Source organism: Balaenoptera musculus, chromosome 15 (genome assembly GCF_009873245.2).
Source record: "Balaenoptera musculus isolate JJ_BM4_2016_0621 chromosome 15, mBalMus1.pri.v3, whole genome shotgun sequence".
Classification (NCBI taxonomy): domain Eukaryota; kingdom Metazoa; phylum Chordata; class Mammalia; order Artiodactyla; family Balaenopteridae; genus Balaenoptera; species Balaenoptera musculus.
Window position 1 is genome coordinate 87,880,020 of NC_045799.1, and position 15,524 is coordinate 87,895,543.

General features: G+C 64.1%; 2 protein-coding genes across 5 annotated transcripts in view; one reads left to right on the forward strand and one right to left on the reverse strand.

Moving 5' to 3' along the window:
- Positions 1-15,524, forward strand: part of C15H7orf50 (chromosome 15 C7orf50 homolog) — a 96,217-nt gene that overhangs the window by 54,511 nt on the left and 26,182 nt on the right. The window lies entirely within an intron of this gene.
- GPR146 (G protein-coupled receptor 146) lies at positions 584-12,283 on the reverse strand. Of its 4 annotated transcripts, XM_036824543.1 has the most exons (3): positions 11,958-12,032; positions 10,834-11,578; positions 584-2,458 (listed from the first exon to the last, which is right to left on the reverse strand). In XM_036824543.1, the coding sequence occupies exon 3, from the start codon at positions 2,450-2,452 to the stop codon at positions 1,457-1,459; it is 996 nt and encodes a 331-aa protein (XP_036680438.1). In that variant the 5' UTR covers positions 2,453-2,458; positions 10,834-11,578; positions 11,958-12,032; the 3' UTR covers positions 584-1,456. The 4 variants fall into 4 exon arrangements, with proteins under 4 accessions (XP_036680438.1, XP_036680441.1, XP_036680439.1 ...); XM_036824546.1 differs by lacking the exons at positions 10,834-11,578; positions 11,958-12,032 and adding an exon at positions 12,259-12,283; XM_036824544.1 differs by lacking the exons at positions 10,834-11,578; positions 11,958-12,032 and adding an exon at positions 5,304-5,424.

The window sequence follows — 15,524 nt, forward strand, 5'->3', positions numbered from 1 at the left end:
TGCTGGAGGAGCCGAGGGGATGGGGAACTTGAAGACAAATCCCACCACAGCCTGGGGCCCTGGAGGCGGCTGTGCTCTTGTCAGCGACCAGAGCCGCCCAGAGACCTCTTCAGTCCCTCCCGCCCCATCCCTGAGGTTTAGTGCCCAGAACCGTCCCCAGGGCCACATCGGGCGGGGCGGGGACCATTCCCGGCGTCCAGTGTGTGTCTGTGATTCTGCACAGGCTCTTCAGCCGGGAGGGGAAACAGTCTGCATGTAGAAAAGCAATGCAGCTCACTCAGGGCTCAGTTTCCCAAGAGACTAGGACCAAATGGGGCGATTTCCCCGGTAGATGCCACAGAAAAGAGCCAGCCTCCTCCTCGGGGCAGCTAGGTGGTCAGAAGTGAACACGCGTGTATTTATGTGGCAGAAGCCCAGGGGCTGGGGCAGCGCACACCATCACATTCATCTTTCCTCAGAAAGGTACCCTCGTACCTTTGCTGCAAACTTGAAAAACGAATCTTTGTTTCTAGGGAGTTTGGGGGTTTCAGAACTGAGGGTCAGAGGGTTGCGGGGCGGTAATTTCTTCGTGAAGACTTGGGGTGGGGGAAGGGAGGCTCCTCTGAGCCCCGCCCCGTCTGGTCAGGTCGTCTGGTCTGCACCATCCGTCTGTCTGTCCCGGGAGCGGGCGGCACCCTTGTGGCCCCGGTGACGCCCACCCGTCCAAATCCCTCTTTCCCGTCGGCAGGCCCATCGGCTTTCGGGTTAGGTTAGAAATCCTAACAGCACTTTTCTTCCTTCGGTTTATTTACTTTTGTGCACACTTTGGGGACTTGTTTAGGACAGACCCACGCTGGCCCAGCGACAGCGGACGTGACCCGGGGGCACACCTGGGGGCAGGAGAGGCCCCGTCTGACTCTTCTCCCACCACGTCCACGTGGACGCCAAGTCGCCAGCAGCCCCGGCCCCGCGAGCCCACCACCCACCCATTCCCCGAATGCGCTTCCGTGTGTCTCCTTCATTTTAATACCTTCTGACTTTCCTACCAAACGTCTCTTCATAAACAACAGAACAAGAGGGAGGGGGGATGGAGTATTTTAACAATGCAAAGTATAAATAGTGGCGTTAGATTGTCATCACTCATTTGAAAGCCAGACATGAGGCTGAGGGGAGCAGGCTGCTGCCGGCGAGGACCTGAAAGGCACCGCAGGGGACAAGCGCACGCCCCGCGGGCGGCCAGGTGCCCCGATGGCAGCCCATCCTCACACCTGGCACCTGCTGCTCGGACATCATGGCCTTGGCCTGAGGGTGGCTTCCTGTGGGAGGACACGGGAAGCTTCAAGGGGACTCGCCTGGTTCTGCCTGGTCTCCTGGGGAGAGGGAGGGAGGGAGGGAGCGGGGGGCCCGGCCACTGCGGGCTGTGCCTTCTGCCACGCGCCGTCTGCCCCTCGGTTGGCCGAGGCCCGAGGAGCAGCGTCTACGCCATCGCCGGCTGTGCCCCCGCTTCGTCCAAGGAGCAGCTCTGGTGCCCACGTTGCAGCTTCTTCATCAGCCGCCGGAGTTTGCCGGGGAAGTTTCTGTCGATGTGGCGGTAAAGAAGCGGCACCACAGCGCTGCTGGCGAAGGCCAGGAACCTGGACAGGTCCTCGGCGAGGAGCAGCGTCCCCAGGTGGTGCCCGTCCACTGGCCTCCCCTGCGCAGCCAGGACCGTGCGCCCCAGGAGCGTCAGGTAGTGGGGCGTCCAGAGCCCGAACTGCGCACACACGGTGGCCACCAGCAGCCTGTGCGCCGAGGGGTCCGGCTGGCCCGCGTCCCGGTCGAGCGGCGTGTCCTCCTTCCGGATCCGCGTGAGGAGCACGAGCGCGTACAGCACGGCCAGGCCGGGCACCAGGTACCCGCTGAGCAGCATGATGGCGTCGGCCGCCTCCGTGTCCCGCACCTGGGAGCACTCGGCCAGCCTGGCAGCCACGTGGCTGCAGATGTAGAAGAGCAGGGAGGAGAAGCCGGTGAGCAGGGCGCCGCCCCACACGAAGCCGCACACGTGCCTGGTGTTGTAGACGCTCGACATGTAGGTGCGCGGCAGCGCCCGCTCGATGTAGCAGTCGAGGCCCAGCAGCGCCGTGGAGTACAGGGTCACCAGCGCCGCCACGTTGAACAGCACCAGCAGCGTGACGTGGACCTCGCTGCCCACGTCCCACACGGCCCAGCCGGCAGCGCCGGGGCCCAGCAGGTGCGCAGGCGCCAGGGCGCTGAGCACCAGGCCGGCCGCGGCCATGTTGGCGAAGTAGACGTCGGGCATGGTCATGCCGCCCGGGTCGTGCAGGTTGACCAGCAGCAGCAGGGCGTTGTAGCCGAGGCCGAGGGGGACGCCGACAAGCAGGTAGAGCAGCGAGAGGGCGGACAGGGCCCGCTGGACGTGCTGGCAGGGGAGCTGGTCCTCGCCGCCCGTGCCGTTGAGTGGGCAGCTCCACATGGCGGGCTGTGGGGAGAGCAGCGGGTGAGTCCTCCCCTCGACCAGACCTGGGCCCCTCCCTGCCCCCTGAACCAGCTGGGACGGCCAGAAACTGTGCTGCGTGTTTTCTGTGACCCCGAGGTGGCACGGCTGCAAGCTGTGAGCACCCTACCGGCCACGGGAGCCTCCCTGGCCCTGTTTGCCAGGGAAACATACAGCTCTTGGAACCATAACATGCCTGCCGTCACCTTTTGGTGGTGGGCGGTGACTGGGTGGGCCACGGCGACAAAAGCCTGTAGAGGAGGGGGTGGACCCGAGGCCTGGCCTCCCGCGGCCCCCTCGGTGGGAGCTGCAGCCCTGCCGGCGCATCCCTGGTTTCCCGCATCAGTCGCGGAATCCCGCGAGCCCCCTGCTCCGCCCTCCCCTCCGTCCTGCGTCTGGGCCGAGGCGTGCCAGGTCGGGGCGACGCAGGTCCCGACCTGCTGCCCGCCTGCCGGCTCCGTCACCTCTGGGAGGGGCACGGCCGCCGCAGGGACACGGGTCCTCCCTCCAGAGCCCTGGGGTCAGGGGAGCCGGCGGGAGCTCCAGGCAGGTGACACGCCCTCGTGGGGTCCTCGGAGCCTCTACGTCCTCTTCTTGCCGATTCAGTGCTGGCTCCCTCCCTCCCATCTCCGTCCCAAATGCCTGCAGGCTCCTGCCTGCTGAGCCACGGCCTGGAAAGGGGCCGGGGAGCCGGTCCACCAGAGCGGCCTGTGCGTGCTGTGACCAGCCTGCGGCCCAGTCCCCCTCCACTCCGGCCTCACACGGCTCGCAGGGCATCCAGCGGCCCCCCCGGGCCTCAGTCCCTACCCTCCTGCCGTCCACGCACTCTCACTCTCCCGCCACGCCTGCCCTGCCTCACTCCGGACCCCACGTCTCCTGGTGCCTGGGCCGCACCTCTGCGCGCGTGGGCGTCCATCTGCGGGTTCTCGTGACGCCCCTCCTCCCGGGGCAGGTGCAGCGGCTCTTCCCTGTTTACAGCCAGTTTGAGGCACAAGGGTTGTGTCTGGAAGGACCAGCGCGTGGGATGGGCGGCCCTGCCCGCCGGCTCCCCCCATGGCCCCACGGCGGGTCCCCTGGTGCCCCCGCCCCTCCTGGGGATCCCCATCCACGTGGAGGGCGGGCTCAGCCAGGGGAAGTCAACTGAGCAGAGGTTCTCGGAAACCGAGGACAGAAGGGGGGCCCTGCAGCCTCACGGGCCGCAGCCGAGGGCAGGGGGAGCGCTGTCGGCGGAGGAGCAGAGCTGCTGCCAGGGGCCCTGCCCTGGCCGAAGAATGGCTCAGTTCTTGGGAGGTGGTCACATGGAGTAAACCTACTGAGAATTTCCTTCACAGACTCACGTGCTCGTTCGGCCGGCTCGCTCGGCCCGAGACAGGCTGTGAGTGTCTCGAGAGTCAGTGCCGGGTTTGAGATTAAAAACCTGCCTGAGTTTGTTTTCCAGCAGCTCATAAACACAGAACTTAGAAACTGTGCCCCGTGAGCTACAGGCAGCTCTGTGTGTGTCCTCTTAGTTGTCAACCGTGAGGACACTTCCGATTTCAGATGCAGATCACGAGCTAAAAGTACCAGTTTTCACTTGCTTTCAGTCCGTCTTTGCTTTTTGGCCCTACGTTCTTCCTGGAGGCCCCTCGTCTCCAGGTGTCATTCAGCGGGCCCAGGGCAGGGACACCTGTTGGGGGAGCCGCCTCATGCACAGATGAAGGTGCCTGGCGTTTTCTGAAGTGGGGAGGCCCATCCTCACCTGCGTGGGCACGCGGGGTGAGAAGAAGGGAAGGAAGCAGACGGGTGACACCGCTGGCACCGAGGGGACGTGTAACCAGGACACTTGCAGGCCGGGGGTGGGTGGCCACCTGGCTCAAGACTGCGCGGGCGGCGCCTGTGGGCTTGCAGGGGAGCTGGGGGATCTCATTTGGGGACGCTTAGCAGGTGACTGCCTGCCCCGGCGGCAGGGCAGCTGGTCAGACCTGCTCGAAGCCCAGCCGGGTATCCCGAGGACGTCGGTGGGGGCAGCCGTCCTGCCCTGCCCAGGTCCGGGTGCTGCTCCTGCAGGATGCCCTGCCCCTCCCCCGCCGCCTGCGGTCCCCCCACTTCCCTTTGTGCTCTGGTTTTGCAAGTGCAGGAATCTGGAAACAAGACTCTCCTCCCCCCACCCCAGGCCATGTGAGGAGGGGGCCTGAGAACAATGGCTTGGCCCCCACCCTCCACACAGGCTCGGGCTGGGCTGGGCTGTCTTTCCAGTTACCAGCTCTGTTCACTTCCTTCCCGAGAAAGAGGAACTGGAACGGCTGCCAGCGCAGAGACCAGGATTCCAGGAAGGGCCCTCTCTGCGGTCCTGTCCCTCCCAGAGGCAGGAGAGAAGAGGCCAGGTAGGCCCTGAGTGGCCGGGCTCCTTCTCTCCGGTGCCTCGGTGGGCCGTCCTTGGTGGTGCCGAAATGTGGAGCGCTTGGCGGTTTTCATTCTGAAAGCTGCCACATTCTCCCCAAGTGGCAGGATTAATAATCCAACTTCTCATGACCCCGTCACCTGCTGCAGCCCTCTCAGCTCCAGGGGTCAGGACGAGCAAGGACCCCAGTGGCCTCTCGTCCAGGCTGGCCTTAGGAACAGGCTGATCCTGTCGCCCTGTCCTTGGGGCCTTCCTGACACCTCCTGGTCAGAGCTGCCCACGCTGCTGCCCGCTGGGCCCCTCGAGGCTCCCGGGCCTGCCCTCTTCTGCACCCTCACTCCCTCCCCCCTCCCCTCCCCTCCCACCCTGCTGGCTCCCCTGCTGCTGCTCTGTCCCATCCGCTGTCCTGTCCTCCCGGCTCTGTCCCGTCCGGCTGCCCTCCTGCCTCACCTCCTCCGGGCCCGCCTCCAGACTCGCTGGCCGGGGCGGCCGCCTTCCTCTCGTGCTTTCGCTGCGTCTCCACTCTCCAAACCTCCCCCACGCCTCCTCCGGCACCAGCAGCCAGTTGCAGCGCCCGCACCGGGCCTCGTCCACGGCCCCTTCATCAGATGAGACACGAGGAGTGGCCCCGACCTCCTGTCCTCCCACAGGACTGCACCCAGGGGCCCTCCAAGGACCCCCACTCCCCCAGCCCGGCTGGGTCCCGGTTCCGTGCCCGAACCTCTCTCTCCTGCCTGGTCGGGGTCCTAGCCTCCTCCCAGGGCCCCTGCCTGACCTCCCTCCGCTAGGCCCAGGGAACGTACAGGTGTGTGCACGTCCACCCAGAGACGACCCAGTTGCTCTCGGATCCCGGCCTGTGGTCGCCTCTCTTCTGCGCAGGCGTGCCAAGCCAGGGCTGCGACCAGCCTCTGCCCACGGAGCAGGGGCGCGCTGATGCGTGCAGGCGCGTTGCCTCGGGGGTCACAGCGATGCCGGCGGCAGGACCGCCGAGCCCTGACCATCTGCTCGGCCGGCGTGTGGCCCTGGGCCGGGGGAGCGGGCTGGTGGGCACCCGTGTCCTGGCCCAGCAGAGGAGCGGGAAGCAGCTCCGCAGGCCGGCACTGGCACGTGCCTCGGGCTGTCCGCGGTGGTCCAGTGACAGCTTCATCCTGTTCCTCCTATAAGGGGGTTGATTACTGAGCTAAAGGTGACTTGCATCCCCGCCGTGGGAGGGTTTTGTCTGTCTGGTTCCTGATGACGCTCCTGAAGCAGCAGCCTTGGCGCTGCAAGCACGGCGGCCTTCCCAGCGTCCGCTCCCCTGCCTGGTCCCGGCGTGGCTGCGATGCAGCGGGCGTCTGGCCAGTCTCGCTCGAGGGGATGGAGAGGTCTTTAGCTTCGGGCCAGGGTGGTTCCAGGCTTGGGGCCAGCAGTGGAGAGGAGAGGAGGGCGGCCAGCCTGGCAGAGCAGAGAGTACCTCGCCCGCGGGAGGGCACCGCCGGCCTGAGACTCCGGGGTGGAGGTCATCTCCCTGGGCCGGGGCGGAGGGCTCCGCTGGCTCAGAACGTTGCCCCTGACACTGATGAAGCACCTGCTCAGGGTCTTTCTCTGCAGGCTTGGCTGCATGCATGGCACAGGAGGGTAGCCCTGGGAGAGGCTGGAGCTCAAAAATCATGCTTCTTTCAGAGAATCTGAGAGGACCCGGAAGTCGGGCAGCGTTGGGCCCGATGAACGAGCTGGGCTGCGCGTGGCCTGCTGGGGCTGCTGCTTTGTGAGTGTGATGGGGGCTCTCAGGCCTCCCTGCCCGCCCGCTGCGTGTGGGGCACCGGGGGCCGAGGGAAGCCTTTAAGGGAACAAAGCCGAGCTCACCACTTCTGCAGCACAGAGGGTCCTCTGGAGGGAACCAGGCTGAGGCCCCAAGGCCAGAGGTTCATGGTCAGACAAGGTGGCGTCCACCTGGGGTACTTGGCCAGCGGCACTGCCACTGACCTCAAGCTAGCCCGTCAGAAGGGCATGGTGATAGGGCGGCCACCTCCAATGGGGCAGGCGGGGCGAGCCCTGCTCGGGGCTGCTGGATGTGGAAGTAGTGGTTTTGTCTCCACGGGAGGCCCAGGGCACGGAGCCGTTTCGGGGCTCTGTCCCACCCGCACCCGTTTCTGCGGACTCAGCTGTCTCTAGAGCCCCCTCTCTTCCTTGACTGTCATTCATCACAGATGGTTCCTCTGCACAGAAGTACTGATAGTTTTCTTCCAAGACCCTCTCTGGGTTCCAATGATTATCTTTCAAGAAGACGTTCTCCCAGACTCGCCAACTTCCAGCCCTGGGAAGGCTCAGCCAGCCCGTGGTCACGCTGTGTGCCCCTCGGGTGGGAGCTCCCCCGGCTGTGCAGGGTGGGAGGCTCGCCGCGTGGCACTGAAGAGCTGTCTGCTCCGGGCTCGGGCGGGGAGGAGCGGAGACACCATGAGAGGGAAACCCACGGCCGCCTGGCTCCAAGGTGGACGCCGACGTGAGTGCAGAGCGCGGCGCTGGCCCGAGCGCCCCAGGGCAGCTCTCCTGCTGTCTTGAATTCCAGAGAAGATGGTCCCCGGCTCTGCTCTGGGCCCTGAGCAGGCACTTCCAGGACGTCTGCCGGCTCTCTCTGGCAGCCAGGAGGCCCCGTGGGATGGCCCTGTGGCCTGGGTGGGTGCCGGGCCGTGCTGACTGGAGTCACATGTGGGCAGAGAGGGTCTTGCGGGACACGGGCTTAGTGTGGAGGCCCCCTCTAGGTGGCGTGGCTGGGCCTCAGGAAAGGTGAGCTGACAGGCCACGCCTCTGCTCAGCGGCCTAGGAAGCCCTGAAGCCCAGGAGGGGCCGTGGTGTCCGAGGCAGCGGGGGCAGCGCAGTGAGGCAGCAGCTCCCCCCCAATGATTGGTGACTGGGGGGCCCTGGCGGGGGACTGGCCACAGGCCTGGTCAATGGAGCTGAACAGCCGGGACCAGGTGTGAAGCGGTGCCCACCTGGGGACCTCGGGGCCCCAGGGCGCATGTCCAAGCCCTGCTGCACCAAGGGCCCTGTTTTTATACTTTGAGAAAGCGGCTCGGATGCGCCCCCTGGCCTGACTCAGTCCTCCCCTCGGGAGGGACCCACGCTGCCTGCTGAGAGCTCTTGCCCAAGGGCTGCGGAGGGAACCAAGCAGTGGCCTGTGAGCTGGGCCGAGGGGCCGAGACCAGGACTCCACGTGGTTGAGGACCGGGCTCCCTGGGCACCCTGCTCACAGCTGCCTGGCTTTGGTCCCTGGGTCAGGAGGTTGTCGGGAGGGTGGGGTGAGTGCGGTCGGCCGATGAGCCTGGCCCGTCCCGGCGTGGGCAGTGGGGCCGCGGCTCCTCCCCCTCCTCCACATTCCGTTACTGCAGAGGAAGCTGCTGCGTGAACTCTCGCTCAGACTCTCTGCCAGCTGACATGTGGGGAGAGGAAGCTGGGGGAGAGGGGACAGAGGGCTTGAGCGCGGTCACAGGCCCAGTGTGAGTGCTCACGGGGAGAGGCTGCGGGCCCCATCAGACCCCACATCACAGCTGAGTCCCCGGGACCCCACCAGGGCCTCGGTGACAACACAGGCAGCGAGGCTCTGGGGCTGCGCTCGCTGAGCTGGGGTCTCCTCCCCGACGGCGCCCCTGCTTACAGATGCTCCGCGGTCCCTTCTTTCATTCTCTGCTGGCAAGGACCGCACGTCAGTTGGGCTAGCTGCTGGAAGTGTTTTGAGGCCAGATGTCAGCGTCTTTCTTCCTTGATTTTTTTAAAAAGAGCCCAGAACGGTATAAACCAACCCTTCCAAAGTGAACGTCCACAGGTAACTAAAAACCTTGCTCAAGTTCAGGGCTACAGTGCACGGTGATCTCTGTGGAAGTTGGAGGATGCCAGGAGCACGTCAGAGCAGCAGCCTGGCGGGGGGCGGGGGGCGGGGAGCGGGCGGCCGTGGCGGGCAGGGGGTCCTGAGTGAGCGTGTGCGCGTGCATGAGCGTGAGCGTGGGCACACACACAGCCCGCAGAATGAAGAACCGGCTAACTCCCGTCCGAGGTCGCTGAACTCGGCCCACTGCACCCGTCTGTTCCCACCTGCCGAGAGCTCCCTGAAGCGGGAGCATTCCTTGATTGGTGCCCTGCAGCCTGGCTGGCTGTGTCCGGGGAAGAGGAGGCCCGAGATGGTGTCACAGGCTTTTCCCCAGAGTGCCTGGGCAGTGCAGCTCGGCCTGGCTGACGTCCTGGAGACCCGCCGCGCACCATACCTGGACTTCAGCTGAATGCTCTGGAGCCATCAAAATGCGCTGAAAATGACTCCTGAACGTTTATTTCCTTTTGTAATAACAGGCAGAGGCTCTAGCTACAATTAACATGCAGCTGGTAGGAGCCAGACGCTCCGGAAAGGCTGATGTTTTCATAGGTCTTCAATGTAGAGAGCTTACGCTACTGATTCCTATCACAGACGCTGCGCCTTCCTGGCTGTGGTAAGAAACGGTCCATTACGTAGATGGGGTGTTCTGATTTTTGTAGCCTGTTGCTTTTTAAGGTTCTGAACCGAAGAGTGGTGAGTGTGAACCACGTAGCCTGCCTCAGGCATAAACTGAGCTGCCTCTGGCTCTCCGGGGGACAGAACGGCACGTCCGCCGCTCGGGAAGGGCTGCAGGAACGGGGACCAACTGCCCGGGACACCCGCCCGGGGCCCCAGGCTCCTCACCCTGGAAGAATATGGGACACGTGTTCCTTTGTTTGTGGAGCACTAGTTCCTTGCCTTTTTCTTGTCCCCCGACTACCTTGGTTTGAGGCTAATGCTCCTTCCAGGTAATCTCAACCAGGGGAAAACAGAACCAGGAAGACTCGCTCAGAAAGTCAACGGCCACACTGAGAACAGACCGGGCCTCCACTCAGGCTCGGGCAGACTGGCACCCTGTTGGGCTCCCCACCCCGCCCTGCCTTTCCCTGGTGTGCTCTTACCTGGGGGGTGCTCGGAGCCACAGATCTTATCGCTGCCCGTGGTTCTTTCCAAGGGAGGAACGCCGGCAGTTATTTTTGCCCATTACACTTGGTATGATGGCGACAGTTGCTTCCTTGGTTCTCATTAAAACTGGGAAACTCCTAGGTGCGCTCCGCCCTCCCACCGCGTGTGTGGGAGGCAGGGGACCCCGGGGGGACACACGGGACAGGCGGCCCGTGTCACCCTGTCCCTCCGCTACTCAAGGAGTGCTCTGTTGGCAGGTCTCGGGGGCCAAACTCGGCCCCTTGGCAGCATCGTTTTAGCTTCTCAAATTAGAAAGTTCACTTTTACTCCCTAGACTGAGTGCCCTCTGCTCTTTGATGCCTGGCTGGTATTTTGGGGTCCTGGGCCTCTGAGACCCCGTGGACAGACGCAGCCTGGTGCGGCCCAGCCGTGCAAGAGGCTCCAGCCGTAGAGAGCTGAGGAGCCGGCGGCGAGCAAGGGGAGGTAGCTGGACACTCTGCTGAAGGAGGAAGCAGCCTGCTTCTGTCGCCTGCAGAACCCAGCAGCCCTGACCCCAGACGCAGCCCTGGTGTGCAACTGGGGCGTGAAAGGCCGGGTGGCAGGTTGTACTCTCAGGGTCCAGATGACATCCTAGGGCCTGGAGGACGGATGCAGCTTCCCCAGGGAGCACCTTCCTCTCCCGGCCCCGGAAAGCGGCCGGGCCCTCTTCCCACCTGTAATCACGCACGCATACCCCCTGGCAGGGATCTTTGCAGGCATGTCACTTCTTAGTTATATAATAGGTATAAGCAGTTCTCCGTTCTAACCTAAAACCCCCCACACCCACATCCAGTGGATATACGTGCCTTTCTCCCGTCACCCGCCTGCCAGGGGCTTCTGAGTTCCAGGGACCCCAAGTCAGTGCAGAACAAATGCTGTGCTCGTCTCTCCTCAGGGTGTTTCCATACCCCCCAGGGAAGCAGGACAGCAGCAGTCAAGGGCAGGGCCCACCCCCCAGCTTCCTGTCCGTGACTCGGCACAGTACGCACTCACCAGATGGAAGCTATGGTTTTTCAAAGTCTATTATCTTAGAGAGGACTTCTCCATTTAGGAAGATGCTGGAGGTTCCGGTGTGGAGAGCTGGACCCTGCAGCGGGTCGTGGGGTGTGTGGCCGTCCCCTCAGCGTAATTATCAGTAGGGCCTCTTTCCCTCTCAGCAGCGCCCTGGTGAGGACCCAGATGGGACGGTAGTGTGTCTGGCCCCCCCGTCATGCGTGAGCAGCCTGGAGCACGGTCAGAGACACCGCGCTCACACTCTCGCGTCTGCAGAGGCCGGGAAAGCAGGCTGCTCGCCCCTGGGTGACTGAAGGCCAGCCCGCTAGATGCTGCAGACGGAGAGTGGGGAGGAGGGGGTCCGTGAGGAGGAGGGGGCCCGCTGCTCGGCCGAGGCACGGAGCTGGCTGTCGGCAGGCGGCCTGGAGCTGCCAAGTGAGTGCACATCCAGCGATGGGGGGCCAGTCTGTCAGGTCCAGGCTCACCCTCTGTCTCCCCAAAGCCCGGACAGACTGCGACACTGAGACCAGGGCCCCACCGAGACCATGAACCCGGCTACCGTGTTCATGTCACTAACTTGGTGTTGGGTTTCCTGTGCTGGTACGTGGGTGCTCAGAAGCGGGGGCACTGCCTTCTTCTCAAGTTTTGAAGGAGCCTCATGCCCAGGGGTTTTTATCTTTTTATCAAGTGTCCTAGACCATTAACGGCACTTGATATTTCCATTTAGACGTCGTTCCAGAAGTTCCTAAGATGTTGTAATCATAAAAGGGGACGAAAGTTACAACCACGGTGACCCAGGAGCGGGCGGTCAGTCCCCGGCAGGACATGTGAGGAACCGGCGGCGCTGCTGAGCCTCCTACGCGGCCAGCAGCTCTCAGCTGCCCGGACAGGTGAATGACCGCAGGGCAGCGGCCCCGGCCGGCTGGGCTCCGCACGGCTGGAGGGCAGCCACGGGCGGGGACAGCGCTCCCACCCGCCGGGGGACAGCGCCCGGGCGGGGCCGAGGGGACCCGAGAGTCAGAGCGGAGCACCGGCCCCGGCCGCTGCGTCCCGTGCTGCTCCCGCGCGGGCCGAGACCCCGAGTGTGCCCGTCCGCCCCCACCCCGCGTCCGGCGCCCACTCACCGGCTCGCTGGGCCGCGGACCGCGCAGTCGCCGCGAGGGGGGCAGCTCGCGGGGCAGCTCGGGGCTCCGAGAGAGGCGGCGGGGCTGACGGCGCGCACGCCGCGCGGGCCTGTGTACACACGTGACCGCGCCGCTCCCGCCCCGCCCGGGAGTCCGCCCCGCCCCCGGGGGCGCGCCGCTGGCCGGCGCTCGTTCGGCCGAGGGCTTGGGCGGGCCAGATTGCTGAGTCAGAGCGCGCTCTAATCCGCAGGGGACGGACACCCCGCCCTCGGAGGTTGTAATCGGGGCCTGCCAGGCGCACCTGCTCCTCTTCCCCAAGAGTGCTTGCTGGCTCCAGGTTCACCCCTTACTTCCTGGCCTGAGGAATTTCTTTGTAAACAACTGGCCGCAGGAAAACCGTTTAAAGAGACAGTGCGCTGTTTGCAGTCTCATTAATTCCGTAGCTGCTGTTCTAATTGGGTGTTGGGAAAATTACAGAACAAGGTCGTTTTCTCTGCTCTAAGGCTTGTGCTGTAATAGTGCTCCTGGCAACGCGATCTGGCTCCAGAGCTAAGAACGTTTCTGAAAATCCAAGTGTGCTGTGTGACCAGGGGTTGATGGAACAGGAATGATGAGAATAGTAACCAAGGCTGGCCCTGGGTGTCATGGTCCTGCCGGCTGGGCTCAGGGCTCCACCTTGGGCCATCCTGCTTGACAGGACAGCTTCCTGACCAAGGGATCCGAGAGGGAAGTTGGGGGTCAGCTGGGGGACCAGACTGCCTCTCGCTCTCTGTCAAGGTCATGTACAGACCCCTGGGGCCCCCACCCTCCCCTTGGCCCTGTTGTCGTTACCGTAAGTTGCTCCTCATCCCAACACCAGGTCTTTGTGGCAGCAGGCAGGCATCCAGTCGTGGGAAGGCTAGTCCCGTCAGCCGGCACGGACATCCAGCAGCGAGGGAGGACGGGCTGTGTGCCAGCTTCTGTTCTGGGCCCTCAGAGCAGCCTTTCAAGGTATATGCTCCATGTTTCATCAAGTCGGAGACTCCGTCAGCGCTGCACACGCCAAAACGTTATGGACTGCTACAAGAAAAGAGTGTGACGCTGTCTCTCGTAAGAAGCGTGCTGATCTTAGAGTCGTCAAAGTGAGGAAATATGCCTTACTATCAGTGGAGTACGGCACCCTGCTCATTTTAAATTGTACTGAGGCTCAGAAAACTTAAGCAGCGTGCCCGGGGTCATGCAGCAGGGTAGAGCCAGAATTTGCACTCAGGTGGTCTCTGCTTTCTAGATCTAGGGCTTGGGACTTTGGGTCGTCCTAGCGATCTGCCTAAGACGTGTTGTTGTCTACTTGTTTGAAAGGCCCAGGACCCCAGGATTGGTCAGAGTCCCTGGAACACCAGGCTCGGCAAGGCTCACCCTCTGGAACGTGGCCCTGGAACGTGGGCTCTGCCCACGGGGTGCTCCCCGCCTGGTCAGCTGCTGGTCATAACTGGGAAAAAGCAGGCGTTCGGCTCCGTCCCGGCCCCTTAGCCCTCGGGTCACCCCACTGCCTTATCTGCAGAGAAAGACTTCCTCCACCAAGCAGGCCCCGGCCAGGGAGAATGGCAGAGTCTGCGTGTGTCGGGGGATCTTCAAAGTGGACCCACCCTCCAGCTGAGCCCAGATCAGCGTTCTCTAGCTGGGGAATGTAAACACGCTCTGCGGGGCCCCAGCTCTGTGGCCTGCTGCTAGCTGCTCCCAGAGCTCAGGCCAACTCCTGTGCAAGACCCAGGTGTCTGCAGGGACAGCTGTACCGTCCTGGGGGCGGGAGGTGTGGGAAGCTGATCCTGGTTCCTGGGTTTCCAACTGCATCGTCTAGTGTTGACTTTTGAAAACCGCGTGGAGTCGGCCTCCCCTGCTGTTTCTGGTGAAGGCCCCCAAGGAGCGGTCAAGTGCTGCCGGGCCCCAGGCCTCTACCTTTGTAGCTGCACACGCCGTGTTCACAAGGCTGGTGCCCTAACTATGCCACACTCTGTGGAGCAGAGACTCCGGCCGGTGCTCTGCTGGGCTCATGGACACGCCTCTCCGTGGATGTAGACTGCTCACCAGTCTGGAGACTCGGCCAGTCTTCCTGGTTGTCCTCGAGTGGCAGTCAATCCCACGCCGGGGGCTCTGGACTGCTGGTCAGGGACTCGAGGGTCACCTGCTGCGGGGGCCGCACTTGGTCCTTCCCTCGGGGGCGGCGAGGGTGACGGCTGCCCTCGCTGATAAGGCAGGTGGGTCTTTCTTTTTAGGAGTTATGCACCTTTAGGAGATGCACCTTTTTAGGAGTTTCACACCTACGAAGAAATGTGATTCTATGTGAAACGTGGGTCAAGGGCAAGGAACGTTTAAAGTTCCCTTGTTAGTTCTTGCGAGTGTGGCTTGTAGTGAGGTTATGTGTTTTGATGTCTCTGTGGTTCTGTTACTATAAGTCGTGTTGCTCAGGTCCCGGTAGTTGACTTTGATAAGGAAGCATGAGGGCCTGGTGAGAACCTGAGTCCCACCCTGGAGGGGCCGGGGGTGGACGTCAGTTGACAGCTGAGCCCGTGGTTTCTGTGTGGTCATCCTGGGTCGTCACCCTTGTCAGTGCAGTTGCCTCACTGCCCCCCCCTCCTTTCTAAATCCCACCCTACTCGGCCTCTGCCGGCACCCCTTCTGTCCTCCGTGGAAGCAGATCCTGCCCATTATTAACGTGAGAAGCGCCCGGGGTGGGTGTGTGACAGGGTCCCTGCCCTCGGCGTGCAGGGCCTGGAGCGGGGGCCACCCAGACTCCAGGAGGGCAGTGGAGCGGCACCCGGTGTCAGCCCTGACCGAGATGCGCCTTTCCTGGCCTGGGGGAGACCAGTGGCTCTGAGAGGTCAGCACGCTGACGGGGCCCGCCCTCCAGGAGCCCCAGGCCGGCGCGAGGCAGGCCGTGAGCCGGGGCTCTGGTCCCCGACAGGGAGCACCAGGGACGCCGGGAGTCGGCAGGGGTGCAGCTGGGCCAGCCTGGAGGAGGGCCACCGAGGCCCAAGCCACGGCCTCAGCCACGCTCGGAGACCTGGTCCCGGGGCTCTGTCTAGCCTGAGGCCGACGAGCGCCCCGCACACCTAGCAGCCCCGGCACAGCCTTCGTGGTGCTTCTTAGGTCTGGAAAATGTGGCCCCTCCGGAGAGGCCCTGGGCGGCCGCCTGATGGCAGCCGGCTGGGGGGTGCGGGAGGCTCCTCTGGCTCTCAGGTGTCCCGACGCTCGCCCGGCAGCGGCCTGCCCTCCCCTGCCCCGTGGCCGTCTTCTCATCCTGGTCTCCGTGTGCGAAGGACCACCGACCCCAGCGGGTGGGCCACGAGCCGGGCTGTGTCTCCTCCGCGTCCGAGCCGGCGGCAGCGGCGAGGACACGGCCCTGTGGACGCACCCTGCGCGGAGGGCCCCGCTGTCCACTGCGGTTCCGGCACCGCGCCGCCTCGCCCTGCGCTCCTTCTCCACACGCCTCGCCAGCCCGGCTGCCCCGGCTCTCTCACGGCCGCTCCAGCGCGGGTCGGGAGACGAGGGCAGACCCCCACCCCCGCTACGGGGCACGCGTACGGGGGT

Bases quoted from the DNA above. Each gene is read 5' to 3' on its own strand.
- GPR146 (XM_036824546.1), bottom strand. From the start codon at position 2,452: ATGTGGAGCTGCCCACTCAACGGCACGGGCGGCGAGGACCAGCTCCCC.